The sequence below is a fragment of the Lytechinus variegatus genome, chromosome 15 (assembly GCF_018143015.1).
Source record: "Lytechinus variegatus isolate NC3 chromosome 15, Lvar_3.0, whole genome shotgun sequence".
NCBI lineage: Eukaryota > Metazoa > Echinodermata > Echinoidea > Temnopleuroida > Toxopneustidae > Lytechinus > Lytechinus variegatus.
In genome coordinates, this window is record NC_054754.1 from 18,202,921 (window position 1) to 18,220,884 (window position 17,964).

A 17,964-nucleotide genomic window follows, 5' to 3' on the forward strand; every position below is an offset into this window, starting at 1 on the left:
AAATCATACATGAAACTTACAGGGGTCCTTTTCACAAAGGACTTACGAGTTATGGTATCATTTTCAATATGATAACTATACAATGGAAACGAAGATTCTGATTGGCTGTATTACCATCGTGACAAAGTTACCATAATCGTTAAGAAAACGGGCACAATTCTTTGTCATTTTAAGTCATTTTAACGCTATGCTAAAAGCAAAATTGTATTGTCGCAAACGGATTGAACCACGTCCCTTCGTTTTAATTTTCACAATGTACGTGTATGAAGTACACATTTGAAAAATCTGTCAAACTCATGCTTCAAACTGAAAACCAGATATTCGAAAAACCACAAAGGACAAACCCGTGTGGACCTGCCTTTTGACGGTTGGGTGAACGCTGACAATTTTCGCTCAAAGAGTTCGCAAATAGCTTGTCAATGTTTGCGGAAAAATGAAAAGAAATTTGCACAAAGATAGCAACAGTGCAAATCGAGTACTCCCAATTAAAATACATTCAAATTATTTTGATTATGTAGAAATTGTAAGTCAATTCACTATCATGACATTAATGTCCAATGATTCGTTTATGCTTGAACCATATTCTATTAATTACGGAATAATTGCATGGGGACATGGGGGATGTGCAATACAAATACAACTAAATAGAATATTACTTCTCCAGAAAAAAGCTCTAAGAATAATTTTTCAAACACAATTTAGATCACATACTGATATCTTATTTTTGAAAATAACATTCTCAAAGTGACATATATCTCTTCGAACTTAGTCAATTCATGTTCAAATTAAGCAAGGACGATCTCCCCACTATTTTTTCAAATATGTTTCATAAAAATGCATCCGTACATTGCTACCCAACAAGGCAACGACAATATTATCACCTTCCTTTAACAAGAACTTTGACTAAGTTTTTAGGGGCTTGCCGTTTGTATAAGCTTTGCTTTTTTTTCGGCAAGACCCTACGTTTTACTTTTAAATACAAATGTCATATTAGGTAATTTTATTCATTGACTTGTGTTCCTTAAATCTAAGATTATGTTATATATAAATTTTATTATGTCTTGCAGTATTTTCGACCTTGTTATGTTATATTTATCATAATTATGTTGTGAAACGGAAATCAATAAATCAAATCAAATTAAAATAAAAATCGTTGGTGGGACTCGGGCACTCGGCGAGGGATCGAGCCCACAGTGAAGAAGACACTGAGATGGCGCCCTTGGCACTATAGAAGTTTGTTTATATCGAGGTTAGGGACATAACCATGTGATGGGTCTACATGCATGGTCTATAGATGAATCCAACTTCAGATCACTGCAACCTTTGGTGGCCAACAAGCTGGGGCGGATCCAGGATTTTCCCAAGGGGGGGGGGCACATTTTCCCGATGAAAATTAAAATTGAATTGAATTTATTATCTTATTTTATTTATTATATGTGATGGTGCATCACATATAAACAAAACATTTGGTAATTGGAGCTAACATAATAGCAAGATGCTAATCGAGGTTAGCCCCAAATAATGTCATTACCATACCAAATCTCAATATTGTACATCAATTTGACAAGTAAAAAAATAAAAATGAAATATTTTCTCCTAAAAATTGAAGGTCATTATTTCGTCCGCGGACAAGCAAATAAGGGTCCCCATGCATCAACTGTTGTTGCATGGGCTACCCCTTATTAAATAAACAATAAACAAACAATAAACAATAAAGGAGGGGGTATTCTGTGGTAAAAACGACATATTTACATTAAAAAAAAAATGTTCTTAAAGGATGTCCCCTTGATCCGCCTGTCATCACGGTGGGAGGGGGGGGGGCTTCTAAAAATTATTTTCTAAAATCGCTTTCAATTGATCATGCAAAGAGCCAGGTACATTGATATCCCAATACATTAATAATCTTTTGTTAGGTATATACTCGAAGCTCCCCCAAAATAACCATTATATGCTAACTTAATAATGTCAATGTGTATTCTGAATTTCAAGGATGTAAAATATAAAGATCTAGATCGGATGTGCCCAGTCAAACAATGGATTTATATCTAAACATTGTGGAAAGCAAAATGATTTGAATTGAAATCGTTTGCAATTTGAAATAAATAAAATGTTCGGCTGGTCGCTAGATATACTCCTCATCCTTGAGATTTCGTGGATAAAAAGGACATACAATATAATTAAGTACATAGGTAGTAGTCGTAGAGGTGGAGCCTCTGTGGAAAAAGTAGAACTACTCTTAGAGAAGATGGCGCCCTCCAATTCACTGCAAGATCACTCTCTAACCCGTTTTCATTTGATAAAAATATCATGACATTTGGGGGTGAAAGGTCTATAATTTTAACAACCTAGATTTTTGTTGGAATAATGGCTTAAGTGGTGAACCTAAGTGGTAGCACTACATTTGCTCCTGTGACAATTGCTCCAGTCTTAATATCTCAGAAGGCATAAGATTAGAGCTAGGATTGTAATAGAGTTTTTGGTTCAGAATAATATAAAGATTAGGATTAAGGTCTATTTAGTTTTGGAGGTAATAGTCCGGGGGCTGGGGGGGGGGGGGGGTTATTCAGCTGATCGGGTACATAAGGTTTGATGGTCCCAACATGTTGGCATGACATCAGTGGTCAAGAAAATGTGTTGCTGCCGGGTCATATCCTGTACGGAAGGCCCAGAGGACCCCAATTTCGCCTAGGCCATCTTGGATTTTTTATGAAAATCAATTATTTTCATATTTTTTGTGCAAACAATGGAAAAATATCAAATAAATACGCATTTCACAATGATTTAGACAGTAGAAATCGATTGCAATCATTTAGTCCGGTTAATATTTTTTTGAAAAAATATAAGAATTTATGCAAAAATTTCCATGTTTTGGGGTAAAAATTTGCGTGTGCATTGATATCTTTCTGTTTTGTCATTGATATCAACAATTAATGAAAAATATCAGCATTCAAAACGAAAGAGAATATATAAACGAGAATATTGATATGCTTCATGACAGTATTATTAACTTGCTTAGATATAGGGAAAATACTTCCAAATGTATTCCCCGATATTGCGATAAAATGACACCAAAAAGCAACCTCCGTCATAGTCACACTAGTGATACCGACTTAAATGCGCTCACTATAGCTTGCCTTTCAAACGAGTACAATTGACTCAATCAGTCTTGCCTCGCCTTTGGTGGTGTGACTAGCACGCATAAATGCATGTCATGAGTTTCGCGAAAGAAAAGTGTATATTACATTATATGGGTATGAGGGCAAAAAGCGTTAACCTCTTGGAAAAGTTAGAGGAGGGATTGCTCTGCAAGTCGCAAGCAATTACATTCGGACACCTTAAAACATAGTTCCGCAAGAGCCTGTCGAAGGTACCCAACCCTTATCCTAAGCTTGGCTACTGGCTGATCTCGCATCCTCCAAATCAGACGGTTATTTCAAAAACTTTTTTCTTCAAATTCCCTCTAAAGATTCCAGTTTCCGCAGCCCCTTCGTCATCATAACAACATCATCTTCCCCATCACCACTTCCATCCAACTACCACCCACCACCATCAACCACCACCACCACCATCACCACCACCACCACCATCACCACCACCACCATCAAGCACCACTACCACCATCACCACCATCACCACCACTACCACCACTACCACCATCACCACCACCACCACCACCACCACCACCACCACCACCACTACCACCACCACCACCACCACCATCACCACCACCATCACCTTCATCACCTCCACCATCACTACCACCACCACTTCCACCAACACCGAAACAGTGCTCACCAGTTATTGGCTTCGCTCAATGTTTGTTTACGTTTTGTTTGCCCGCGATTCCCCAGAGTTCATGCACGTACAGTGTCAGTGCAGTGCATTGCATGCATGCATTGAAGTCGAGTCAAGTGTGACTCGTGCAGAGCTCCCGTTGTTTGAATATGGCGGTCTTTTCGTATTTGCAAAGTTTGGCGATTTCTCTAATGTCGGTGAATGGTGAGTATCTCCCCTTCATATTTTATCTGTATGTTACATTTGACGTTAGGAAATCATGAAAATTACAGAATATTGTTTGCGTCCTGCATGAAGACTAAATCGATTTAATATTAATTGATCATAATTTGTTTTCAATCACACACGGCCAGTCAGTCAAATCCCCATTATACTTTTACCATGGAGCTGCTTTTACCATACATGTGTGCTGCATTGTCGAAAATGAGATTGAGCTGCAACTGAGGCTGAACAAGTTGTGATGCTTCGACGAGCCTGGCTCACATATTAATGGAATGGGAATTAGACATGTTTATTGTTGGATATTGGGGTATTACTAAAGTATTACCCCAATTATTACCAAAGGAAATTGCATATAAATCTCTAATACGACCAAGGTTGGAATACTGCGCAGCAGTTTGGGATCCACAACACAAATCAGACCAGGATAAATTAGAAAGGGTTCAACATAGAGCGGCTAGATTTACCTTGAAGGATTACAGCCCGGGGGGGGGGGCACTCAGTATATAATGCATAGTGGGTATGTGCCGCGGAGGGGACCCCCATTTTTACACTCAAATTTCCGTTCCAAGGCATAGCATTTTTGTCTTATTGAGAAAAAGAACAAAGAAAGCCGCTCCAAGGCATACCATTTTCTTCTTATCGAGAAAAAAGTAAGACAGAAATCCGCTCCAAAGCTTCGCATATTTTTCGTTACGCCGTTCCGGTCGCATTGATCTGCTGCGATTTTGGTGAAAAGCGGCCGCCGAGCGCTGTCCGACCATCGTCTCTGTGCGAGCGCACCCGGCGGAGGCCGCGCTAGCTGCATCATGCACGCTTGCCCGTTCCATAGGGGTGCATACGCACGTACTCACTTGCTGGCGATCCGTTCCAAGGACCCCCGTTTTCACAAAATTGTAGTTCCGAAGCCCGTTCCGAGGACCCTCCTTTTTACAATAAGCCCGCTCCGGGGCCCCCGTTTTTTGTCTCGCCCGCGGCACACCCCTACCAATTTTTTGGTCGAGTGCCCCCCCCGGGGATTACAGTAGGGAATCTAGTGTCACCAAGATGCTACAAAAACTAAAGTGGGACACATTGAAAGTCCGCAGAAGTAAGGCTAGACTGACAACCTTGTACAAAGAGACACATGGATTTGTACCCTCCAACATATCAGCCCACCTTCAATCTCAAAACCCAACTAGTTGTAGATATCGAACAAGACAAAAGGGAACTCTCAAATACAATGTTATAAGATCAAATAAAGACTGCTACCGATACTCCCTGTATCCCAAGACCATCCCAGAATGGAACCTTCTCTCTGAGGATGTTAGAAATTCTAAAGACGTAGGAGTTTTCAAACTCAAACTTGAAAGTTTGGACATCAACACTCTTGTCTCCAAAGCACACTACCAAAACTAACTGTGTTTAGCGCTTGACCCCCTAAACCCAAACGTACGCGACAACCAGATGCTGGTGATTGTACGTCAACGGACAGATACAGAAAGTAAAGAGGGACAGCTCATCCAGGTGGCAGTAGCCTGGGGCGTTTTGGGGAGTGAAAGTTATATACTGTACGTATAGTCACTCCCCACTAACGCCTGGGATTCCTCCCTATACTTCCCCACATACGGGTACAAAACCAGAAACTTTCGCCCCCGAGAATTCTACTTTCCCTCTAAAAGATCTAGCCCTAAAACATGTACATGGGGTCCAACTTCATTTCCAACATTTCAGCGATATTGATTTCCAAGCGGAAGACAAAGAAATCAAGATGGCGACGTAAACACGGAAGTAAGCTCTTTCCATCTTTTCAAAACAAATCTCTCGTTTTTTTAATGAATTCTTCTTTAAAAATGAAATCAATATCGCTGAAATGTTGGAAATGAAGTTGGACCCCATGTACATGTTTTAGGGCTAGATCTTTTAGAGGGAAAGTAGAATTCTCGGGGGCGAAAGTTTCTGGTTTTGTACCCGTATGTGGGGAAGTATAGGGAGGAATCCCAGGCGTTAGTGGGGAGTGACTCCATACGTACAGTATATAACTTTCACTCCCCAAAACGCCCCAGGCTAGGTGGCAGTCATGTTAAAGGGGGTGAAAATCTTATAAATTCATTATTTTAGAAATGTATAATCATGCATGCACTGTCTGTCAGAACTGAATTTTCTTCCAAGATTGGAGATGGCGATGTTGCAATCCTACTGCATGAATCTGCATGAAGGCTTTTGATCTTTGAAATTATGCCTCCTTGTTTTTGGAGAGAGGGGGGGAATCGGTAACCAGTCATGATGGCACTAGAAATATTAATTACGTTCAAGTCTCACAAGCTCACAATCGGTGTTTCCATTTATGTCACCCCATTTTCTCCTGACGTGCACCTGACATTGACACCACTTTTCTGACAGTCATGCCCAGGGGCCCACTTCCATTCACGAGTGGATACCATGCGCGACCATGGGGTCTCGAAAAGCACCCTAAACACGTAATTTCCATATTCTGAAAATGCACCCCTTAACAAGTATTGGCGTGTGAAACCCTACCCTTAACAAGTATTGGAAACAAAACGATACTCTTGGCAAATATTCCCTGAAATGATCCCCTAAACAAGTACAGGAATGTTTTATTGTTACGGGTCCTTTGGTTGTCGGCTATTTTACCTTATTTGGTTTAGTACGACCCCACCTTCTACACCTCGCGCAAATAGGACTCTAAACACGTAATGTTGGGGCAAAAAGGACATCCTTTATAAAACATTCTAATTCTGTTTTATCATCCCCGCAAATTCGACCCTAAACACGTAATTTCCCTAGCGAAATAGATACCCTTTTTTCATAATTTTTGTGTTTTTGACACCCTTTTCACGTTACGTACGTAACGTGCCCTATGGTGAAAAGGACATCCTTTTTACGTGTTTTTTTGGTCGCGCATGGTATCCACTCGTCAATGTAAGTGGCCCCCCCGGGCAGTCATGACTGTGATGTCTGTCCAATTTTTTTTTACACCTGATATTCCCATTCACTTATTGTTTTGGCCTTTTTGGTAATGAATATTCATGAACTAATTTGTATTATCATGTATGGAAAAATCACGCTCCGGCCAGATGATTGGACACGCTGTGCAGGTGATCCATCTGCTGGCTGTGCTAGGTGTAGGCCTAGATCTGCAGCCACAGATATGACTTTGCTCCTTTGTCTTGAGTTGAGAACAGTTAAGTTTACTGAGAACAGTCTGCATGTAGGCCTATAGTGTAGGCTATAACATTTCATTATCCCTGCATTAAAAGTAGGGGAGACCGGGGTTAGTTGGAACATGGGGTAAGTTGAAACATTGCAATTTTCTTTAACGCCTGTAAAATAAATTTATGCAATACTGCCCTTAATTTATTGCTATTAATAATACAACAGTGTTGAATTATTGTTGCTATAAATTGAGGGCAGTATCGCATAAATTTATTTTACAGGCGTTAAAGAAAATTGCAATGTTTCAACTTACCCCATGTTCCAACTAACCCCGGTCTCCCCTACACTTCTCAAAGATCTCAAATTTTTCCCCAAATTGTTTTAAAATTCTCCCACTAACTGAAAATAGTTCCTTTGTGACAGCTACCCTAACCACAACCCTAACCCTAATATATATTTTTTCACTTTGAGACTGTGGCTGTCGGCAAAAGGAACTCTAGTGGTTCACCCACTAAATATGTTTAAAAGAATTTTTCAAAAAAAAATTATCACGTTTATCTGGCAACGAAATCTGCCACCTACGGAGACAGCAATATGGAATTTGACCACACCACTCTTGATAACCAAAGGGCCAAGATTCGGAGAATGAAAATTCTACGTGTACAGTGTTACGATACTGCAACAAATAACAATAAAAAAATTTTACTTAAATTTCCTTTTTTTTTATTACAGGAAATAATTATACATAAATAAAACAAATAATGATCTTACATAAATCTCTTGAAGTGTCTGATGTACAATCCAGGGTTATAGTTCACTGTTATAGTCCAATATATATATTCCAGGTAGGCTGGGAAGATTCCTTATTGATGATGGCGATGATGAAACTGATGTTGAAGTCCGATGAATAATAAAAGTCACTGCAACGAGTTGAAATGTCCGTGAAGACGATGTTGATGATGATTAACAGTCAATTTCAGCAATCCATGGGTTGAAGCGTGTTCATTGAACAGGTTGATGATGTTGATGATCTCGATGAGAACTGATAATTTCTCAAAATAACTGCAAACAGTTCATTGATGCATAAACTGCTCTGATCTGATCTGGTGAAGTGATCTCATATGATGTGATGTGATCTCCTGCTCTCATATGATGTGATGATCATCTTGAAAAATCTGCAGCTTTATACTAATTACAAGTGTTCTAGATCATTCTCAAATTTCAACTAATCTACAAGCTTCTAGAATTCACTCTTCTGGAAGCTTCTTTATTTCTAAAACATTCTTGAATGACCTCATTGAAATCAACATGGGTAAACAAAATACCTAAGCCTATTCATTTCCACTACCAATACAATTCTATTGTTTGGCTTTTCCTTATTCAACAATAAAACTCCTTGGCCTTTAAATAGGCAAGGCCTGCATAATAAAAAGACATCCTGGAATGTTCTTTACAATTCTTGGCTATCCTTAAAGGGAAATAACTAATAGATAAATGTAATTGCCTTTTAAAATTCTTTTACAATTATTCATATATGTAACACCTCCCCCACCGGGGAAAAGAAAGCTTTACCGTAGTAAAGGTTTCTTTAAGATTACTTTTTTTTCTTTTAACTGCTCAAAGTCATCTTGATAAATCATTTACAGTTATCGTGTACAAAGATATAGTACTTAACGAACATGTTGAAATAAATGAACATCAAAGATGTTTTCTTCAAATGACACACTTGGTCAAAATCATGAATAATTTCACTTTTTATACTCTTGATAGAGCATCAGCAATTACATTATTCTTTCCCTTTATGTGTACAATTTTCAAAGGGAATGGTTGGAGCATTAGGCTCCATCTATACAGTCTTTGATTCTTTGTTTTAAATTTCTCCAAAAACACAAGAGGATTGTGATCTGTATAGACTGTAATCTCTCCATTGGTTAGATACACCTCAAACTGCTGAAGGGCTAGTACGAGACTCAGGGCCTCTTTTTCAATAGTTGAGTATTTCTTTTGAAACCGATTGAGTTTCTTAGAGAAGTAGCACACTGGTTTTTCGATGCCTTCTTCATCTTCTTGGAGCAATACTGCTCCTACTCCAACATCACATGCATCAATAGCTACTTTGAACGGCTTTGTGAAGTTTGGAGCTGCCAAAATAGGCTCATTCACCAAAATGGCCTTTAATTTCTCAAATGATCTTTGACATTCGTCAGACCAAACATACTTCACTTTTGCCTTCAGCAGGTTTGTCAGAGGACTAACCACTGTACTGAAATTTGGAACAAATTTCCTGTAGAAGCCACTCATACCTAAGAATCTGAGCAATTCTTTCTTAGTTGTGGGAATTGGGAAGTCTAAGATAGCTTGTATCTTGGCGTCTCTTGGTAGCACTTGCCCTTGACCAACCACATGACCAAGATATGTGACCTTTGCCTTGGCAAATTCACTCTTCATCAGATTCACTACTAGATTGGCTTTGTCCAGCCTGTCAAACAGTGCTCGCAAATGATTCAGATGATCATTCCAAGTATCACTGTATACTAGGATGTCGTCTATGTATACGACACAATTGTCAAGTCCGGCAATCACTTGATTTGTCAACCTTTGGAAGGTTGCTGGTGCATTTTTCATTCCAAAAGGCATGACTTTGCATTGAAACAAGCCTTCAGGTGTAACAAAGGCTGATATCTCTTTGGCTCGGTCAGTCAGTGGCACTTGCCAATATCCTTTAAGCAAGTCTATCTTTGTGATATAGGCAGAATTTCCAACCCTATCAATACAATCTTCTAACCTAGGAATTGGATACGAGTCAGTCTTAGTTACTGCATTTACCTTTCGGTAATCAATGCAAAATCTCTGAGAGCCGTCTGGCTTTGGAACCATTACAATGGGAGAACTCCAACTACTCTGACTCGGTTCGATTATGTCATTATCTAACATAAACTGTATTTCCTTATTCACCATTTCCAACTTGCTTGGATTGAGCCTATAAGGATTCTGTTTGATAGGTCTTACATCACCTATGTCTACGTCATGTACAGTTAAAGGTGTACGACCTGGTTTGTCTTTACATACATTCTCATATTCTCTTAACAGGCCAGATATATCATTTCTTTGATCTTCAGGCAGGTGTTTTAATGCCTCATCCATGTTTCCTAACATCTCTGAGTTAGATAACTTTATACCACATGGTTCGTTCTTGGATACATCTGTATAAGACAATTCATTATCTGTCTTTCCATAACATTCTTCTTCATGTACATTTACATGTTTTTCTTCTTCTTTGACCTGTGTTGTACATATTGGCTGACTAGCCTCTCGCTCAAAGTATTCTTTCAACATGTTTACATGACAAACTCTTTGAGACTTTCTTCGATCAGGGGTACTGATCACATAGTTGACATCATTCAATTTCTTTTTGACTATGTAGGGACCACTAAACCTAGCTTTCAAGGGCTCACCTTGCAAAGGCAACAACACTAATACTTTGTCTCCAGGCTTGAAACTTCGCTCTTTTGCATTTTTGTCAGCGTGAGCTTTCATTTTTCCCTGCGACTCTTTCAAGTGTTCCTTAGCCACATCACAAGCTTTTGAGAGCCTTTCTCTAAACTTTGACACATAGTCTAGAAGGTTTACATCATCATTCTGAACCATAAACCTCTCTTTGATAAGCTTTAGGGGACCCCTAACTTCATGACCATAGACCAATTCAAATGGACTGAAACCTGTGGACTCATTCGGGGAATCCCTAGTTGCAAACAGTAGGAATGAGATCCCTTTATCCCAGTCATCGGGATAGTCTTCACAATAAGCCCTAATCATGGTCTTCAAAGTCTGATGATAGCGTTCTAACGCTCCTTGGGACTGTGGGTGATAAGCAGAAGACTTAATCTGCTTTATTCCCAACTCCTTCATAACTTGCTGAAATATTCCTGACATGAAATTTGACCCTTGATCAGATTGAATTTCCTTCGGCAGACCGTACCTAGTGAAAAACTGCACTAACGCCTGCACCACTGTCTTTGCAGTGATACTTCTCAAAGGTATCGCCTCTGGAAACCGTGTAGACAAGTCCATAATCGTCAGGAGAAATCTGTGACCCGACCTCGTTCTGGGTAAGGGTCCGACACAATCAACAAGAACCCTAGTAAAAGGTTCATCAAATGCAGGAATGGGTATCAATGGAGCAGGCTTGATAGAAGGCTGTGCCTTACCAATAATCTGACATGTATGACATGTCTTACAGAAATGCACAACATCTTTGTGCATCTTAGGCCAATAGAAATGCCTCATAATTCTATCTTCTGTCTTCCGAATACCGACATGACCTGCCATAGGTAATTCATGAGCCATTTTCAGAATATCTGTGCGGTAACAAGGAGGAACTACAACCTGGTGAATTATACACCAATCTTCATCAGCTGGTCTCCGGGGAGGTCTCCATTTCCTCATCAAAATGTCATCTTTGACATAAAAGCACTCAGGAACCTTATCAGCCTCAGCCTCAGAACATGCTTTTTGTGACAAGCTTTTTAATTCTGGGTCTGCCTGTTGTGCCTGTACAAGGGAGGATTTACTAAACAAACTATCATTGTTAGCAACAGAGCCTTCAACACTATCCCCATTCAAATCCTTGAAAAAGGTTTCAGCTAACCAGACATCAGTACTCTCCTCTACATCAGCAGATTTCGCATCATCCTTTTCAGCTCTACGAGTCTGAGACCTAGTAACAACACAATCCGGGAAAATCCCTGGAAAATCTTCCTGCAACAATTCAGTTTCAGCTACCTCAACGGGCTTTTCCGAAACCACTGGAGATGCAACAACTTTATCTCCAGCCAAGTCGTTACCTAACAAGAAATCAACACCTTCCATGGGTAATTCTGGAACGACACCGACAGTCACAGGACCACTAACTAGGTCACACTTTAAGTCGACCTTATGCAAAGGAACCGACATGAAATTTGGGCCAATACCTTGAACTAAGACGTTGGCATTCTCTGAACTCTCCGGAGGAAGAGCCGAATCCCCTGGCACCATCAGGGACTGTGCAGCCCCTGTATCCCTAAGGATCACCACTGACCTACCAGCAGCACCAGTCGAACAAGGGGATACTTCACCATCATGCAAAAAACTTCTAAAAGTTTCATCAACCTGTTTGACTTTATCAGCAAATACCAGAGAAACACTCTCAACATCTTGATTGGGCTCTGATGGAACAAACTCCATCGAGGGAACACTTGTTTGCTTGACAAAACCCATGTCTTTCTTAGTTTTGGTTGGCATTCCAACCAATTTCCAACATGATTCTTTCAAATGTCCCGATTTATGACAATGAGTACAAATTTTGGAACTACGACTCTCAGACCTTTTGGTTGATTCTGTGCCCCCACTAGCCTGATTCTTGTTAGCGTCTTTGTCCTTGCTTGCATATTTTCCCTCACTAGGTTTATTGTGGGATTCAAATGACCCTTTACCTTTCTTTTTCCAATAATTCTTGAAAGGAGGCCTATCTCCACTACCTTTATGTGTGACCTCAAATTCATCAGCTACTATGGCTGCTTTACTGACTTCAGTAACTCTATGGTCATCTAAGTGAGATTTAATGCCAAAAGGAAGACTCTTTTTGAATTCTTCTAGGAGGACAACTTCCCTAAGGTGAACAAAATCTTTGTCAACTTTCAGTGATCTGTACCACTTATCGAACATCATTTCTTGTTCCCTAGCAAATTCAACATACGTCTGGCCTGTTTGTCTTTGCATGTTCCTAAATTTATGTCTGTACGCTTCTGGTACCAACTCATATGCATTGAGAATTGTTTCTTTCACTGTAGCATAGTCACATGATTGCGTTTCAGAGAGCGACGAATAGACTTTTGCAGCCTTTCCAACAAAAACACTTTGGAGGAGAAGAGTCCAGTATTCCTCGGGCCAATTCAGTCTCTTGGCCACTTTTTCAAATGACACAAAATATGTATCAACTCCCTCTTCATCAAATTTTGGCACAAGGCGAATATTTTTCGCCACATCAAAGCCTTGGGGAGATTTATCTTTAACAGAGTTAGTATTAGTATTTGCATGAGGTAACTCCATTTCTTTCAACTTTAACTGGTACTCCAATCTCATTTTCTCCATTTCAATGTTTTCTCTGATTCTTTCCTTTTCAATGTTTATTTTCTCCTTTTCAAGGTTGATTTTCTCCTTTTCCAATTCAATATTTGCTAGTTGGATCTGAGCATCATCTGAAATATTGATAGAAGTTTCAGATTCCTCTGTAAGCTTCATGTGACTAGCTAACAAGTCAATTATCTCTGCCTTCTTTAAACCTGGGGCTAGAGATACACCCAAATGATCACAAACTGTTATCAAATCATCTTTCTTCAGTGACTTCAAATGATCATATGACAATTCTGTCATTGCAAGAAATTCTTCAACATCAAATGTAGCCATAGTGAATATACACAAATACAAGCAAGTAATAACACAGTACAGTATATTCTAGAACTTTCCAAAAATTTCCAAAATGTTTTCAATTCAAATTGGCTTTTGTTTCAAATTGACTTTCGTCTCAAATTGGCTTTCGTTTCCTGAAAAACTGGTTTTAATTTCAAATTGGCTTATACAAATTTGGTTTTTGTTTCAAATTGCCTTGGCTTGTACAAATTTGGTTTCCGTTTCCCGGACAAGCCCCCAAAATTATTTGTTACGATACTGCAACAAATAACAATAAAAAAATTTTACTTAAATTTCCTTTTTTTTATTACAGGAAATAATTATACATAAATAAAACAAATAATGATCTTACATAAATCTCTTGAAGTGTCTGATGTACAATCCAGGGTTATAGTTCACTGTTATAGTCCAATATATATATATTCCAGGTAGGCTGGGAAGATTCCTTATTGATGATGGCGATGATGAAACTGATGTTGAAGTCCGATGAATAATAAAAGTCACTGTAACGAGTTGAAATGTCCGTGAAGACGATGTTGATGATGATTAACAGTCAATTTCAGCAATCCATGGGTTGAAGCGTGTTCATTGAACAGGTTGATGATGTTGATGATCTCGATGAGAACTGATAATTTCTCAAAATAACTGCAAACAGTTCATTGATGCATAAACTGCTCTGATCTGATCTGGTGAAGTGATCTCATATGATGTGATGTGATCTCCTGCTCTCATATGATGTGATGATCATCTTGAAAAATCTGCAGCTTTATACTAATTACAAGTGTTCTAGATCATTCTCAAATTTCAACTAATCTACAAGCTTCTAGAATTCACTCTTCTGGAAGCTTCTTTATTTCTAAAACATTCTTGAATGACCTCATTGAAATCAACATGGGTAAACAAAATACCTAAGCCTATTCATTTCCACTACCAATACAATTCTATTGTTTGGCTTTTCCTTATTCAACAATAAAACTCCTTGGCCTTTAAATAGGCAAGGCCTGCATAATAAAAAGACATCCTGGAATGTTCTTTACAATTCTTGGCTATCCTTAAAGGGAAATAACTAATAGATAAATGTAATTGCCTTTTAAAATTCTTTTACAATTATTCATATATGTAACAACAGAAGTGCATGAGGCCTCACATGAAAATGATATTTGGGAAAAAGAATAATTGGACAAACCATAAGAAAGTTATGAGCATTTGAATGTAAAAAAATCACTAATACTGTGGAGATCCTCCCATTGGCAATGCGACCAAGATTTGTGATGTCATACAAGTACGACTCTCCCCTATTTACATTGAAAATATGCCCCCAAACATCTCTTGTTCATTCTAATGATAGTAGGCCTATATAAACTCTTTATCCATGATACACATTTTGAAACCTCTGTCGCAAGCCTTAAATGAAAAAAAAACTCAACCCACTAGATCTACATGGATAGGCTTGATAAAATTTTGACAGTTTAAGTATATCTTTGGAAAGTAATTAGGTGAACGACACTTCACATGTTGGTCACATTGCCAACGGGCGGATATCCACATCATTAATAATCGGTATCAACATTAAAAAATTATCCTTCCTTTCTTTTATTAATTGTACAATTTTTCTCAAACTGTCATCGCTTTGGTTATCAAATTTTACCATTGTCACCCAAGTTTTCAATCCCCTTTGATATTTAGATGAAGTAAACAAATCAATCAACAAGCACATCAATGCATTACTAATAAAGCTTCGTATCATGAGTTGATACAGTGTTATTTCAAATGATATTTTGTTTGCACATTTGCAGACTGAAAGTGCTAAAGGCTCTCATAAACATGGCATCCAGATCCTACTATTCACTATCCACAACTCATCGCAACAAAGGGGAAACAAGGCCGAGAGTTGTTGCTACAGCTATTACAACTCACCAGCAACCCTCTGCCACCCTCCAGCCCAAGAGCAGCAGCAGCCATGGCCAGCAAAACTATATGAAGCCTGACAAGAGAGGGCAGCAGCAACAGGATAGCAAGAAGTATGGTTACTTCAGCCGGAGTGAGTCGGTGAGACGCAGTGGCAAGAGGCTAGCTGCCAAGCGGTGTGACACGGGGGATAGTGAGGCTGCTAAATTGACAGGTGCGTCTACTCCTCCAAGACAATGTGTTTGTTTAATCCCTACATTGTGTTGGCAGCATTAGTATTTTTCATTCTTTGCTAAAGATCAACTTTAATTTCAATTTCATTGTTAAATTTCTCCTAAAAATCACAAATATTGAAATAACAAGACTACAATATAATCATAATATTAATGTTTTACAAAATGAGCAAATAACAAACAAAAACAATAAAGCAAAGAAAAAACTGTCATTTGACAGATGTGAAGGACAGACAGGAGGTCATTGACCTATCGAGGTCTGTCTCTAAATGCCACTCAACAAACTTGTAATCGAGAGTTAATAAAAATAATACCAGTATTAACTTGATGGATTAGTCTTTATATTAAAGTGCTGTAACACAAATGTGCACGATGGACTGCAAATATGAAAAGACATTTGGGATTGGTTCCTGATCATTGCTTTAAACAAATTGTGCATACGACGATGATCGTGATTGGTCATTGTCGATTGCAAGCCTACAGAGCCTAGTACTTCAGAAAGCGGTTATTTTTTTGCAAGTGCAACATGAATAAAGACTGCTAGTTGGCATTGGGATTTATTATATCTTAATTGCTATTAAATTTTGAGTCTAGCAGTTTCCACTTCTGTATACAGTGTGTCTCAGTCATAAAACACCGGACCCAGAATTTTTCAATGATTTATCAGAACCTGTTAAGCTAGTGGCTCCTCTTTCGTTTGATTCCTTATGTACACATGAGTGAATAAAAACAATTTGAAGGAAAGATACCAAAAAGACAATTAGTGGGCACAGGGCAGTATCTCAATTTAATGATGATAATGATAGTGATGATGATTATAAAGGGTGGTGGTGGTGATGATGATGACGATGATGGTAGTGAAGGTGATGGAGATGATTATGATGATATTGATGATGATGATGGTGGTGGTGGTTAAGGTGATAATAGATGATGATGGTAAAGAAAGTGATGGTAATGTTGTTGATGATGATGTAATGACGATGATGATTATGATGATGATGATGGTAAGGATAATGTTGGTGATGATGAGAATGATGATGATAGTGATAGTGCTTCTGCTGCTGCTGATGATGTTGATGAGGATGTTGATTATGATGATGATGGTGGTAATGATAATGTTGGTGATGATGAGAATGATGATGATTGTGATGATGATGATGGTGGTAATGATAATGTTGGTGATGATGAGAATGGTGATGATAGTGATGGTGCTGGGGCTGCTGCTAATGATGTTGATGATGATGATTATGATGATGATGATGGTGGTGGTAATGATAATATTGGTGATGATGAGAATGATGATGATAGTGATGGTGCTGTTGCTGATGATGTTGATGTTGATGATGATAATGATGATGATGATAATGTTGGTGATGATGAGAATGATGATGATAGTGATGGTGCTGTGGCTGCTGCTGCTGATGATGTTGATGATGTTGATGTTGATGATGATTATGATGATGTTGATGATGATGTTGATGATGTTGATGATGTTGATAATGATGATGTTGATAATGATGATGTTGGTGGTGGTGATCATGGTAATGATAGTGATTTCAATAATGATGATGGTATTGAGCATCAGGATAATGATGATGATGGTGATGATGATGGCGATGATGATGATGATAATGATGGTGGTGGTGATGATGATGATGATGATGATGTTGATGATGATGATGGTGATGGTGGTTATGATTTGGAAGATGATACATGTGGTTATTGGTGATGACCATGATAAGGATTATGATTCTTACTATAATTTATTGATACAATCTATAGAGTAACTGACACTTTTGCATAAGGAAAAAAAATCTTATAATTTCTCTTTTTATTATTTTTTTTTCAGGAAAATTGAAGATCTTAATCAAGACAAAGTCAAGCTGTTTCTCAATTCGAGGTAAGATACTATTCCAGTCATGAGACTGAGTGATGTAAAATAAATTTCACCAATCTTTTAATCAAAACTGTAGGATCCTTTGAATCCAGAAATGATTATGATTATTTAAATTATGTTTATTGCAATTGATTCGACCAAAGCATACTTACATGCAATGCGTTTACATGTATGTTTTCGAGGTACTTGTATTTCATCTTTCCTGGAAATGATATAAATACATTAATGCATAGTTAATTGCTTGAATATACATGTATGACCAAACTAAAACTAAATTGGAAAAGGCCTTTATCCTGATCTTGTTCTGTA

The 17,964-nt window shown here is 38.4% G+C and overlaps 1 protein-coding gene across 1 annotated transcript in view; it reads left to right on the forward strand.

The window, feature by feature from the left end:
• Positions 1–3,733: 3,733 nt before the first annotated feature.
• Positions 3,734–17,964, forward strand: part of LOC121429283 (regulator of G-protein signaling 3-like) — a 30,251-nt gene continuing 16,020 nt past the window's right edge. The window contains exons 1-3 of the mRNA XM_041626280.1: positions 3,734–3,999; positions 15,414–15,739; positions 17,608–17,658. Of these exons, the coding sequence (XP_041482214.1) occupies positions 15,442–15,739; positions 17,608–17,658 (349 nt within the window). The 5' untranslated portion in view covers positions 3,734–3,999; positions 15,414–15,441. The remainder of the gene's footprint in view (positions 4,000–15,413; positions 15,740–17,607; positions 17,659–17,964) is intronic.